We start from the raw sequence: 15,731 nt of genomic DNA, 5'->3' as shown, positions 1-15,731 counted from the left end.
ATAATTGTGGAAGAATATATAACTTGCTGTAACATCATTGTTGTATGCGTACATTAATATCATATTATTAATCCATAGCACCAGTAGATATAATCTTGATATAAGTTTTCTTGCATTCCTGATCGGAATATCATAAAGATAACACAGAGAGTAATAAATATCAACATGAGATATAAATTTGATAGCTTTCTGTTATGATGTTCTGATCGGGATGTGAACACTTTTGCGAGTAGCGGCATAAAAGTACTACTACAAAATTAAGGAAAAACTAAAAGAATTTGATTCGTATTAGACCAAGGGGAAAAATAACGTGGTAATATGACAGAGAGTTAGTGTTGGCTAATCTTTGCATGACATAATTTATGAATGTTCCACAATACCACTTTTAAACTCATTGTTTACAGTCCATTTTACATTGTCGACAACACTCCCGACAGCCGGCTGTCCGGAGTTCAAGTTGTTTCGAAGAAACAATCTCGATAAACGATTACCCAGAGTTTAAACGCCTAGAACATTTACGTATCATACAGTCAATAAACTATTCAAACATCTTATGCACGAAAGTGTATTCTCAGTCGCATCGCTTACTTGAAGTGAATCCTGACTAACAACCCACCCACTACCCAATCCGTGGTTCTTTAGGGAAGTGTCACTGAGTCGGGGCCTTCCGTTAAGAGATTCTCATCCCAAAGATGGTAAAGATGGTCGTGGCCCTCAATGGTGACATTCAGGCGAAATTCTCGCTTGGACTGGATCAATTGTTATTCCCAAACAATGCTCCTCAAGTAGTCTGGCTGGAAATGAGAGTCATCAGTCTGCAATCTACGAAGTATACCGTGCTTATGCAACGCAACGCAACGCAATGCACTGGAAACGTTTGCTGCTGAAGCGACATATTGAAAAGTTGCGCGAGTGATGTAGCCAAGATGTCCGAGCATTTTTTCAATACAGCTGCAGGCATAATACTCGGACCGGGATCGAAGGACGCTTTTGTCTTCTGGATAGCCGAACGAACCATTTCATCGTCGATGACGAAAACATCCATGCTGAAAATGTCAGAAGGGACGTCTCGAACAGCGTTGTCAATCACCTCAGGCGATGCCGAATCATGAGAGAAGACGCTCGAAAAGTGCCGTGCAAAACAGCTGCACTTATCTTCAACAGAGAAAGCTGCATCGTTATCGAGAAAAATTTCAGATGGGAAACCCGTTTCCTTACTCTTAGAGTTAACAAACGACCAGAGTCCCTTGGGGTTACGACGTAAGTTCAGTTGTATTCGATTTACGTAACGTCTATAGAGGAACTTGTAATCGTTACTAGCGAGTGAAAAAATCGCTTTAACAAAGGACATCGTCGATTAGTAAAAGCACGAAGTGTTTTACTACGCAAGCGTTTTAGTCTGCGAAGTGTTCCATTAGACCAAGGTGGTTTCTTGGCAGGTTGAAATTTTGGAACTGAAGCTGCAACACATTCCAGAAGTAAAAAGTTGTAGTGAGTTACAGCATCGTCGACATTTGCAAAATATTGCAACTCAATCCAGTTGATCCGCATTAGAGAGCGTCGAAGAGCGGAGTAATCTGTCTTGCGAAAATTGAATTTATCGAGAATCGGTTCGTCCTCGTAACGAAGACATCGGCGGAACTTCAGCAAAACTCCCAAAGCAGGATGGTGATTGTCAAGGGGTACTAAAACTTCGGGTGCCTCCACAACAGAACATTCACTGACAAAAACTAGGTCCAAAAAGTGGGACTGATGATTGGAAATTAGACTAACCTGATTCAGTCCATGAAAGGTTATTCCGTCAATTAGGAGACGACTGGCAGGAGTGGTGGTCGAAGCTGTCGGGTCGGGGAATGGGGAATGCAAAATCTCCAAACAGTAACAATTCGTCACTAGAATCTGCAATATAACAGACGTATTCCACGGCATCAAGATGCAGCTGCACAATATTACAGTCATGTTGCTTTTCCGGAGGTATGTAGGCAGCTCCAATGAAACAGTTTCTAGATGCTCTGCTAAGTTTCACCCAGACACTTTCAATGGAAGAGAATCTTCCTTCCGCGATCCGACAAGAGACGAGAGTGTTCGAAAGTGTGATTCTAGTTCATGATTTGGGAGTACACAGCCGACAGTCAAATGTTGATCATGATTTCAAGAGCTTACTTGCGTTTCTTATGATTTCTCATCACGTTACTGTGCTATCTTATTCATAAGTTTACTATCGTATTTTTCTGTCAGACTAGCGGGATTAAAATTCATGATTTCAGGATCCTAGTCGCGATTTTTGTAATTGCTGTTCATGTTATCGTAATATTTGAGTCTTAAATAGAGTAATTCATGTTCATAATTTCTGGAGTTTAATCATGATTTTCGTAATTTCTGTTCATGTTATCGTAATATTTTATTTTAAAACATATCTCCAAATTTGACACGAAGAGTAATATGACTAATGTTCATGATATCAGCTGTTTTATCATGGTATTCGTAAATTCTCTTCGCCTAATTGTGATCTATTACATTTTGGTTGCTATCGGTTTTTTTTTATTCGGAATAACGTGACAATATGAGCTGGACCACAAAAATGAACCTTATCAAACGAATAACGATGTTCGAGGTCTTAATAGTTTTTTACATTTCTTACAAAAGAAATGTATAGGATTCGCTCAAACTTTGAAAACCTTTTCCGAGGCCCGGAGGGCCGAGTCTCATATACCAATCGACTCAGCTCGACAAATTGAGACAATGTCTGTATGTGTGTGTGTATGTGTGTATGTATGTATGTACAAAATGTCATGTAATTATCTCAGCAATGGATGAACCGATCTTAATGAAATTAGTTTCAAATGAAAGGCCTAACGTTGTCACTATTATTTTTGATTTTCGATATGTTGTTTACTTTCTGAGATATGGGCGATTTTGTCAAAACGCAGCAGGTTTTTTGCGAATAACTTTTGAACATTACAATATTGTCCAACAAACTGCACATAAATAGAAAGCTTGTACCTTTCTAACAAGCTATAGATTGTCTGAATCCGTGCACGAGCGGCGGAGATATTAAACATTTTGTATTTTTAGTCCTCGCTTACCAATTTCCACTAACTAAAAATGAGATTGTTTCATACAGAGAATTGCTTTACTGATGTTTTAGGGGCAAAACGAAACCGATTTTGAATATCGGGGTATGAAAACACATCTACGTGATTCAAGGAATTCGATGTTGAGAACATTTTGTGAATTACCTTTATAATAAATTAACTATTTCTCAAAAATCAATATATAAGTTCACTTGAAAGACAAAATAATGTGTTGATAAAGAAACAGTGAGTTCTAGTATTTATTCCTTGGATTAGGCATTGCGTTCAGTCATGAGGTATATGTTGGATGGTATATCAATACACAGATCAACAAGTAATTCACCTAGTAGTGAGATAAAAGATTTCTCATATAATTATACTCGTGGCGTCACCGAAAGCAACTATATGTTTGAAGCCCAAAAATCTAGCGAAAATTTAGCTCTTTTCGAAGATTTACGTTATACTGGTTATGGCGCAAAAATTACTCACATTAATTATGACAAGGATGAAAGAAATCACATGCACATTCGTTGTATTGGTACGAACTTCCATGAAAAAAAACGGATCAAAGACCAAAAATATCCACAAATCGGATCCAGGAAAAGAAGTCTCCAAAAGTACCCACTCTCGATGGGGGATGCAACTGCAATGTGTCTTCTAACTTATCGTTGTCCATATCTGAATATACTGAGTAGTTTGAACCATTTCTTTTTCACAGTATTGGTCTGTATAGGACTTATTTATCCATATTTCCTGCACGAGAATTCCGAACGAAACAATATGAAAGCTATAAGGATGAATGGAAAGAGACTGCATTGCAATCAACTGAATGCATGGCTTTTATGCTATCGACATAGCCTAGACATTTCACACTATTTACTTCAATGCAAATAAAAATTTTAAAATATCTACCTGTCTTATTCACGAATCGCATTCTCCCTGTCGTTCTCTGTTCAAGGGACTTGAAATCACATGTGACCTTGTCTCACTTTACTATATTCAATTGCGCGTTAAAATAATGGACCAGTAAATTCTATTCTGTACATAAATCTGTTTTTTGGGAATATGTGATCAAAAAGTAAACTTCGAATTCCAAACAAATTGAACGTTCCAGGTTCCTGATAACTAATTAAGGTCCAACAATAGTAGAAATTTTAAAACGACGCCGTCAAGTAAAGAAGCATGAAAACAAAAAGAATAAAACCAAAAAAAGATGGAATCCCTAGAAAGTCCATTGCATATTTATTAGCCTTTTCATAGAAGATGGGATTTTCAAGAACATTTCAAAACTTTCTGATGCAATGGTTCTCAAATTCGTACAATCCGGTTTATTCATTTTCTTTATTCAAAAATGTTTTAGCTTCAAATATATGACCATTTCATTTTAATTAATTATTTCATTCCGCACCTTTTTATTCGTTTTGTTCATCTGCGTTCACTTTACTTATTTTATTCGTTCCGTCTTTGGATTCACTCTGATCAGTTTATTCTGTTTGTGCATTTTACTCATATCATTCATTTAACTTATTTTATTCATTGTTTTCATTGAAGGCATTTTATTCATTTTTTCCAGTTTATTCATTTTGTTCAGTTTCTTCATTTATTAAAATCTGACTACTTTTTCAGTTTTAATCATTTCATCCAAATAATTTATTTGATTCAATTTATTTCTTTATATTACTTTATAACCCTTCACCATTGTTCAATTTTTCATTTTAATCAATGCATTTAATTCTGCTAATTTTCTTCTTTTTATTCATTTTATCACTTCAGCTCATTTTGTTTATTTGATTCGTTTGTTTTATTTATGCATTTCATTTATTTTTTACTTTATTCATTTTGTTCATCCATTCTTTTTATTCATTTGATCCATTTCATTAATTTGATTCATTGTATTTACTGGATGAATTAAATCAATTTGATTCATTTGATTCGTTTGATTCATTCGATTCATTTTATTCATATCTTTAATTTTATGCATTTCATGTTCAATCATTCGTTTTATTTCATTCATTTTGTTAGTATGAGTCAATTTATTCTATTAATCTTATAACTATTTCTAAATATAATCTTAATTTTTATGTAATAACCTAATCTAATTTGATTCGTGTATATTATAATTTTGACTTACATTAATTTTTCTACTCATTTTATGAATTTAAAAACCTATTGTTTCATCTTTTGCTTTACTTTTTTATTTCGGTCGTTTTGTTGATTTCTATAATTTTTCTATATTTGGGACTCTAGCTGACTACGTAAACCATATTCGCAGCAGCAACATGCATTTTTCCTTCGCGGCTAACATCGTTATCGTATGACACTAGTGTTCTAAGATATATAAATTGGTTTACCGTACCCCATCGTTTTCCACCTCAAACACAACACGATTGCTACGTTCTCTGCCAGCTACCATGTGCTTTGTCTTGTCTGAGTTTATAGTCAGCTCGATTCTTGCGGCTTCCCAACAATGCCACTGCTCTGCGATCAACGCCAATGATGTCGATGTTGATCGCAAAGCCAGAAGCATGTGAGATCTCGTGATGATGGTTCCGTTCCTTTGTACATCAGATCTTCGTATCGCTTGATTTTATCCCATCCAGCATCTTCCGAATCAGCTGAATCAGTTTTGTCGGGAAACAACGCACAGCGATTTTCTGCAAGAGTTTATTTCGTTTTGCTGAATCGTGTGCCACCTTGAAATCCACAAACAGATGGTGAGTCCGCAAGTTGTATTCCCGGAATATATCCAGAATTTGTCGCATTTGGTCCGTCGTCGATCGTGCTTCTCGAAACCCACTTTGATATTCATCGACAAAGGATTCAGACAACAGACGCAGTCTCCTCAAAAGAACACGAGAGACTACCTTGTAGGCGGCATTGAGGATCGTTATGTCTCGGAAGATAGGACATATGAGGCCATTCCACCAATCCGAAGGCATTCTTTCTACCACGCAGATCATCCCGATCACGGAGTGGATTGCTTCTCACAGCCGGTCACTTTTTAGACCATTTTTTTTCGATATTTCCTATTCTAAGCGTGTGCGAGAAAGAGAGGCAACACATAACTTTATAAGAGAATATCTTTTTACTGCAAAATCGTATCAATTTGCAGTCTTCAGTAATGTTGATCCTTACACCTTAAGCTATATATTTGCAGATTTTGGGATGCACAAGATGATACTGGTATTTTGTACTGAATTTCATTTTTCATTCGTAAATCAGCTTAACAACAGCTGTCATATAAACGCTCCAGCTCCTCCTAAAATGCATCTTTGTCTTTCGCTGGTCTCGCTTTGTGTGGGTAGTGAACGTTGATGATACGGTAGTTGAAGAAACTGGCTTTTGCTTCTCACTACACACTCTCTCACTGTTACTAGATCAAGCGTGGGCGAATCTTGTCCAGCACTATAAAACCCAATTCGCTCGTTGTGCCGCAGTTCTAAATTTCCAATAGCACTCTTTTAACGTTCTAATCGACGGTAGATTCTTCTCGGACATCACAAACGTCCGCACTTATCGCAGTGCGAATATAGATTCGGACCACCACCTGGTTGCAGTATGCTTACGCTCAAAACTTTCGACAGTGCATAGCTCTCGTCGAAGCCGAACGCCGCGGCTAAACATCGAGCGGCTACAAGATGGCAGAGTGGCTCAAGAATATGCGCAGCAGCTGGAAGTGGCACTACCAACGGAAGAGCAGCTAGGCGCAGTTGCCCTTGAAGATGGCTGGAGAGATATCCGATCCGCCATAGGTAGCACCGCAGCCACTGCACTAGGTACGGTGGGCCCGGACTGCAGAAGCGACTGGTACGACGGCGAATGCGAGTAGTTAGTCGAAGAGAAGAATGCAGCATGGGCGAGAATGCTGCAACACCGCACGAGGGCGAACGAGGCGCGATATAAACAGGCACGGAACAGACAGAACTCGCCAGCAGGAAGACCGAGATCGCGAAGCGATGGAGCAGCTGTACCGCGCTAAAGACACACGGAAATTCTACGAGAAGTTGAACCGCTCGCGCAGGGGCCACGTACCACAGGTCGACATGTGCAGAGATACAAACGGGAATCTTCTCACGGACCAGTGTGAGGTGATCCAGAGGTGGCGGCAGCACTACGAAGAACACCTGAACGGCGATGCAGCAGACGACGAGGATGGCACGGTAACGCACCTGGGAGCACGCGCGGAAGACATTACACTACCGGCTCCGGATCTCCAAGAAATCCAGGAGGAGATCAGCCGGCTCAAAAATAATAAAGCCGCTGGGGTTGACCAAATACCAAGCGAGCTACTAAAACACGGTGGCGAGCCACTGGCTAAAGCGCTGCACTGGGTGATTACCAAGATTTGGGAGGAGGAGATTTTACCGGAGGAGTGGATGGAAGGTGTCGTGTGTCCTATCTACAAAAAGGGCGACAAGCTGGATTGCTGTAATTACCGAGCAATCACCCTGCTGAACGCCGCCTACAAGGTACTCTCCCAAATACTATGCCGTCGACTATCACCAATTGCAAGAGAGTTCGTGGGGCAGTACCAGGCGGGTTTCATGAGCGAACGATCTACCACGGACCAGGTGTTCGCTCTTCGTCAAGTACTGCAGAAATGCCGCGAGTACAATGTGCCCACACATCATTTGTTCATCGACTTCAAAGCCGCATACGACACTATCGATCGAGATCAGCTATGGCAGATTATGCACGAGTACGGATTCCCGGACAAACTGACGCGATTAGTGAAGGCGACGATGGATCGGGTGATGTGCGTAGTACGTGTCTCAGGGACGCTCTCGAGTCCCTTCGAATCACGCAGAGGGTTACGGCAAGGTGATGGTCTCTCGTGTCTGTTATTCAACATCGCGCTGGAAGGTGTAATAAGAAGAGCAGGGATCGACACGAGTGGTACGATTTTCACAAAGTCCGTTCAGCTACTTGGCTTCGCCGATGACGTTGATATTATTGCACGAAACTTTGAGAAGATGGAGGAAGCCTACATCAGACTGAAAAGAGAAGCCAAGCGCGTCGGACTTGCCATCAACACGTCGAAGACAAAGTACATGATAGGAAGAGGTTCATGAGAAGAGAATGAGAACCGCCCGTTTCGAGCGGTGGCAACGAAATCGAGGTGGTTGAAGAGTTCGTGTACTTGGGCTCACTGGTGACTCGGTCGAACAGAGTTCGCCGTCGTACGAAGTTGACCATCTACAAGACGCTGATTAGACCGGTAGTTCTCTACGGGCACGAGACCTGGACCATGCTCGTGGAGGACCAACGCGCACTTGGTGTCTTCGAACGGAAAGTGCTGCGTACCATCTACGGTGGAGTGCAGATGGAAGACGGCACATGGAGACGGCGAATGAACCATGAGTTGCATCAGCTGTTGGGGGAGCCGCCCATCTGTCATACCGCGAAAATCGGACGACTACGGTGGGCCGGGCACGTAGCCAGAATGTCGGACAATAGCCCGGTGAAAACGGTTCTCAATTGCAATCCGACCGGTACAAGAAGACGTGGCGCGCAGCGAGCACGATGGATCGACCAGGTGGAAGACGATTTGCGGACCCTTCGCAGACTGCGTGGCTGGCGACGCGCGGCCATGGACCGAGTGGAATGGAGGAATCTTTTGTATACGGCACAGGCCACTTCGGCCTTAATCTGTTAATAAATAAATCAAACTCTTTTTTCGTAGCATGACCTAATTGATTCGATCCGTACGCAAGGCTGTGTTTCCGGACGGCTTGTTACACCTGCACAAACCTCCCATCTGGTCGGAGGCTTCTCATTGCGCTGCAAAAAGTGACGATAGCCCACAGACTATCCGTTGTGTACCCAACAAAACCAAAACAGGCCGACCCGGGTACCCGCAAATTCAAAAGTTTGTAGGTATGTTAATTTTTAATCTATTTAGAACACTTTTGGATGTTTTGAATTCAAGAAATCATCCACTTTTAGAATCAGTGAAATTACAAACTTGAAAATTCTTGTGAGTGAACTAGAGTTTTCGAAAAAAAGCTCATATTTGTCAAATGGTATGTGAAGCCAATTACCGTTTAATTTAACAGTGTTTCGCAAAAAGTCAAAATTGTTGCGGGTCTAATACTCACACTACTACAAGGACATTCGGAAACTCATCTCCGTTGAATCTTTTGAGACTGATCAATATGTATATAGTTTTGTTCGATCGCATCCGTCGTCCCGATCCCCTTTTTAATTGTCAACAGATGTGAACATAATATAAATTCAAGCTTTCTACCCGCACTTGATTTTTATCGTGATTAATGAAACTTGAACAATTACTAAAAAATGAAATAGAAATTTGTTGAGTAGGATATGCCGCCCCCTGATTTTGCCGCTCGGGGCGGTAGCTCCCTTCGCCCCCCCCCCCCCCCCCCCCTTAGCGCCGCCACTGAACAGCAGGACTATGTCGCTTGAATCATGATGTTCCTGTTCGTGTGAGTGTTTCAGGCGATTCTAGGAATTCAGCAAGCACACCCTTATTATCATTATTTAGCTGTGATATGTCACTTAGATTTGTCAACATATAGCTCGTCGAATTCAACCAATTCGAACTACAAATGTTCTTCAACATGGATTTCAGAAGTCTCCTCTTTGGTCATATTATGGTCTTCAATGAAATGTTCCTCAATCGTTTGATTTTCGACATCCATTGGTTTGCACATTTTTAAATAATTTGACCAAAAAGAGCAGGCGACCTACCGTTACGAAATTTTTCACTTTTTGATTATTCTAACTCGATAAACAAATAGCTGTCAAGAAAGAAAATCGAGGGGTGTCTAAAATAAGTTGATATCAATTTTTAAGACGTATTGTGGACACCATTTATTTAAGATTTTTTAGATAAAACATTACGAAGAAACCTTTTCAAACACGTAACATACATAATACCAAATCAGACAAACTAATTAAATCGATAAAAAATATTATAATTGTACATTTAAATCCAATTTGAAAACATTAAACGTTTTCGGTGATATTTTTAAAAACTGTGGATTCTGTTAAACAATTAGAGATGAACTAATGATATTGAAAAATAATAGACAACCCCAGGAATGTAATTGCTGCATCAAACCAAACAAATGCAGAGAAACTTGGCAGTGTAGGAGGCAAATACATTAACAGGGTCCAAAATATGTAGGGGTCCAAATTAGGTTGGTTACCCTAGTTATCGTTCGGCTAGGTAATTTCCTATAGGTTCTATTACTTAGACACTTATGGCATTTTTGCTAGACTCCGAAACTGAGTCGGGTTCTAAACCCAAAACCTGACTCAGGTTCGCTTCAAGCAAAAACGCCATTAGACACCGTCATATCGGAGTGTGTAACTTGATGGGACCAAGAAATATACTCGCGACACGATGATGTTCGATGTGATACTTGGGATCTCCCCCAAACGCGACAGAAGCCTTGGTCGGAAGGTACTCGTTTTATTTTTTCTTTGCCTTATCTACTAACGAACATAAATAGTTTCAGAAAACTTTACCTCGAAGTAAAATACAAAATCGAAGTTTTCATGCAAAACTCTCGAAAGTATTTAGCAGACTCGAAAATGTTATATTTTCCATTTTTATCAACATTAAGCAGTATCTATGGTAACGTTCAATATTTTGTAGTATTACCAGTTTTCATAATATTTCAACAAAGTACCCTGTCACTTTGACACTGTACCTTTCCAGGTACATGATAGTTTAAAACGTGTCCTCGAAAAATCATGCGAGCATTCCGTATTAACATATTTGTATTTGGATGCGCAATCCAAAATCCTTCATCCTTCAAAATGCATGTTTAAGCATACATTGAATGATTAATTATTTGAAATTAAAATTTGAATGAGTTGTAATATATACGCGAAAATATTTGTCTAAAGTTTTTCTGGCAAATCTGGCTCTAAATGGCAACTCTGATTCCGTAATTGTTTCGTGAAAACATCATCTAATACGTTTGGTTATGGTTCTTACACCTGCAAATACTGTCATAGTATCTGCACCCTATGTGCGGGGTTGGAAATCGAACCTAGGTGAGCTACGTACAAGGCAATAGATTTACCAACTGCTCTATGCCCGCCCACTATTCACTAAATTGAAAAGTAAAAATTTTATGTCACTAAGTATATAGTGTAAAGCAGATGCTCTCAACCTTTTTCGTATGACAGACCCCTTGGAAATAACACTCTTTTTGGCTTTCTCATATAAAGAAAGGGTATGCAATCACTGTAAAAATCGACTTTCTAACCGAGGCCCGGAGGGCCGAGTGTCATACACCATTCGATTCAGTTCGTCGAGATAGGCAAATGTCTGTGTGTGTATGTATGTGTGTATGTGTGTGTATGTGTGTGTATGTGTGTGTATGTGTGTGTATGTGTGTGTCATTTAAACTCACACAATTTTCTCAGAGATGGCTGAACCGATTTTCGCAAACTTAGTTTCATCTGAAAGGTATAACGCTCCCATAAGATGCTATTGAATTTTTAGTTGATCCGACTTCCGGTTCCGGAGTTACGGGTTGAAGAGTGCGGTCACACAGCAAATTCCCATATAAACTGGTACCACCATGATGTTCAAATGATGTAAAACATATTAAAATTGATGTAACATTACTCTAGTTTGCGGGTCTGGATCACTAATGATCAATCAAAGCAGCTTTGACCACATTGGCCACCTATGACGGTTCATGACGCCCCCGGGGAACCCGCCAAGTTCCTAAGCTAATATCACACCCATTCCCCAACGAATTCTTTACCGATTTTTACAATCCTGATTTCAAATGAAAGATACAGTAATACCATTGACTGCTGCTGAATTTCATTCGGTTCTGACTTTTGCTTCCGGAGTTACAAGGGTGTTAGTAAGGATACACTGGAACTTCCCATATAAATCGGTACAATCGTAATACCTCAGAGGCTAAAAACTATTGAAATGGTCACCAAATTACTTCTAATCGCAGATCTAGATCACTGATTGCCAATCAAACATTCTTTGAATATATTGTCCACTATCGACGATTCCGAAAGTCCGGAATTCCGGGCACATCGGTTCTTCGGTGATGACTGAACCGATTTTCTCAAACCAAGTCTCAAATGGAAGGCAAAATATGCAGTTGAGTATTGCGTCGCCGCCCCTCTCCCCCCGCCTTGCCCGGGCACCTCCCTCCTTCATCACTCCCCTCCCCTTGGACCACCCTCACGCCCGCATTTCCTTCATCCACCCTGTATACCTGTAGATGAAGGATTTCTGACGCATCCTCCACTCCCACTCTAACCATTCCTTCCACTTTCAAACCCATTTCACCAACATTTCCAAATATAATCACATGAAGATAACATTGAACTCATGCTGATTAAGCTAATTAAATATTATTCTTTTGCCTTTCTCATATAGAAAGTTTATGCAATTGCTCCAAAAACCGACTTTCTAACCGAGACCCGGAGGGCCGAGTCTCATATAACATTCGACTCAGTTCGCCGAGATCGCAAAATATCTGTGTGTATGTATGTGTGTATGTATGCATGTATGTATGTATGTGCAGATTTGTTAACAAAATGTCCACATCGGTTTCTCGGAGATGGCTGAACTGATTTTTACAAACTAAGATTCAAATGAAAGGTATAATATTTCCATAGGTTGCTATTGAATTTCATTTTCAACCGACATCTTGTTCCGGATTACGAGTTGAAGAGTATGGTTACAAAACAAAATTTGTTGATTTGTCCACGTCGGTTTCTCGGAATTTTCTGAACCGATTTTGACAAACTTGATTTTAAATGAAAGGTCCATCAGCTGCTGTTGAATTTTGTGTGGATCCGAGTTCTGGTTCCTGAATTACAGGGTGATACGTACGATCACGCAGCTAATCCCGATTCTAACGAATTCTGCGATGAATTGGTGAGGTGATTTTTTTCCAAAATATAAACACAACTGTTGAATTTGTAGATCTAGGTCACCAACAGTCATTAAAAGTCTCTTTGGCCACACTGACCACCATCGACGGATCCGGAAGCATCCAAATTCAGAATAACGGTTATATTGGTTTCTCGAAAATGGTTAGATCGACTTGATCAACTTAGTCTCAAATGAAAGGTGTTGCGTTCCGAAAACTGATATTAAATTCCATCTCCATCCGACTTCCGGCTCCGGAGTTACGGGTTGTGGAGTGTGATCACATAGAAAACTCCGATTCAAACCGATACCGCGATGAAGGCAAAAAGGTGCTCTTATATATACTTACCAAGTGTAATAAGATTGAAAGACATTTCGAAAATGTTATATTGTACGAACCAGCTATTAAATCATAGTTTGGAGAAATGAGAAAGGCACAATTGCACCTCTAGGTGGATTAAAACAGGTTTTTAAAGTTAGTCTTAGATCAAGATAGTCTTTAGATCGATGAAAAATACATCATTTTTCATATCGCAGACATGCGTCAAATTTTGTCAACATCGAGTGGGGATGTGCCTATGGATTTGCTCCGGACTTGCTCATTATTAGTTAATATTTTAGCGTTCTCATTTATTTGCTTTCAAAACTTCCGACATTTCAGACAAAACTGCTAGACTAACGCAAATGTACATTGTACATATATTATCCGCAGTAATCATAATAGCCAAATTCGGCTGACATATGGATTTGGATATGGTTCACAGGAAACAGGGACTCATCGATAGAACCATGCAAATTTTCGGAACAGCTTACCGGCGGATTGAAAGATTATGTGAGCTACCACGGATCCATTTAAACATTTATCATTTATGAAGCCGACTCACAGACACACCACGTCTACACGAACGAAATGGCCTCCCGAACGGTCCGGAAGGACCATCATCATAGGTACTCACCTGCCACCAGGATATGATAGAGGCAATGGCCACTCTGACCGTACGAGTTGGTGGCCGTGCAGGTAATCGTTCCGAAGTTGGTGAACGACTCGATCCGGTACATGTACAGCTGACCATCGACCAGGGCCGCCTTCGGGGGCTGCTGTTGCCGTTCCAGCTTTCTACGCACCATTTCCTCAAGGTTCGGACCGACCAGGAGATTGTGACTGGTTCCACTGCTACTACTAGTAGAGGAAGAAGATGATGATGACGATGACGACGACGACGAATGATGATGGTGATGGGGATGGTCCCCGTGGGATCCTAGTTCCGGTTCGGACTGGGATAGCTGATGATGCGATTCCGACTCAACGTTTGTGTAGGGCGGCAGTTCGAGCAGGTTTTCCAGGGAGTTATTAAACTGCCACCTAAAGAGCAGGTTGGGCTGTTGCAGTGAGGAACCGAGAAGGGATGTATGGATTTAGTATTAACGGTTGCACAATTTACGAACATTTAATGCAAATAAATAAATTACCATCGGATTAGCGTCGATATCGCAACTGATGTTAACTGTTTGCTTTACAGCGGCACGTATTATTTGTGCTTCGGATTTGCAAACGGGCGGATCTGTGCGGGAAGGAAAGATCAGCATATTAAGTGTGTTGTTGTGTGGTTCGGTTGGTATTATTCAGTAATGACAGGATTTGATGTGTTGTAATATGGTTCTCTAAACTGATTTGACAAGCGGTGGAAAATATTACTCGCACACAACGGAGATGGATGGTTGGATAGATGGATGGATGGATGATGGTCGACTGGCGAGATTGGGATCAGCCAAGCGTTGTTGCCTTTTCGAATGGAAACATCAGAGCGCGTGGGGGGTTTGTGCGAAAATGCTTTCTGTTTGATAATGAACGAAAATAAGCCCGGCTTTCGTATATGAATGGGAGAAATATGTTTGATGCTTTTTGCCGATGGGAATTTGGGGAAATATTGCGTGTGTGTAAAAAACACAGCTTTTACGTTTTCTGTGAGGTTGCTGTGTATCCTGTGTAGATATGTGCGGGCTTTTGATATAAGGGTTTACACGCCCAAGTGGAGTGGTAATTGGGTGGAAATATCGATTCAAAAATGTTGCTCTTGAAGGTTGAAATGAATAGTAACTTTCCGGTTGACTACTTTGAGAAAGGGTTTCAATTCGTGTTCTTCTTAAAGTAGCGAAATTTAATCTCAATTTAGCTGGAAATTTACCGTGAATGTTGCTTGAAATCGACACTTTTTTGTATAATTTGCGTACTGCAGATTTTAGAAATAAAAATACTAATTTCCATACAAATATTAATGCAGAATTTTAGGCCATAGAAAATCGACCCCAAATTTCGCTAAATTCTTTAGAATTCCAAAAAAAAAAACAATAACTTTAGTCTGAAAAATGAGCTAATTATTGAATATGTCTCTTTCTCGACTACGCTCAACTGTGGCGTAGCCAGTGGGGGGTTTTGGGGGTCAACCCCCCCCCCCCCCCAAACCAAAATAATCGAATTGAAAAATAATTACTTGATGTTGATTGTGCAATAATTATTTTTGAAGAATATTGTCTGATCACTACATTGACATAGGCGGCTCCAGCCGACTGACAAAGGGGGGCACACCTTCTTGACGAAATAGTGTCAAATTTTGAAACAGTCTTTTTTAATACCGTCGTTATTTAGTTTTTGGCGAATAGTTGGACAAATCTCACCATCCTTGAATGCAATCACTATTTTTTCTACACTAAAACAAACTCAAACTCAAAAAGCATTTCTTAGTATTGTCAATGTACAATCGCGTTATTTC

General features: G+C 40.3%; 1 protein-coding gene across 1 annotated transcript in view; it reads right to left on the bottom strand.

Moving 5' to 3' along the window:
* Nucleotides 1-15,731, bottom strand: part of LOC131685868 (nephrin) — a 548,850-nt gene that overhangs the window by 49,753 nt on the left and 483,366 nt on the right. Inside the window, exons 12-13 of the mRNA XM_058969878.1 lie at nucleotides 14,431-14,522; nucleotides 13,917-14,340 (exon numbers count right to left, since the gene is read on the bottom strand). Coding sequence (XP_058825861.1) covers nucleotides 13,917-14,340; nucleotides 14,431-14,522 — 516 coding nt within the window. The remainder of the gene's footprint in view (nucleotides 1-13,916; nucleotides 14,341-14,430; nucleotides 14,523-15,731) is intronic.

Source organism: Topomyia yanbarensis, chromosome 2 (assembly GCF_030247195.1).
Source record: "Topomyia yanbarensis strain Yona2022 chromosome 2, ASM3024719v1, whole genome shotgun sequence".
In the NCBI taxonomy this organism is placed as follows: Eukaryota; Metazoa; Arthropoda; class Insecta; order Diptera; family Culicidae; genus Topomyia; species Topomyia yanbarensis.
The sequence above is the reverse complement of the archived record's forward strand: the minus strand, read 5'-3'. Positions and strand labels throughout refer to the sequence as shown.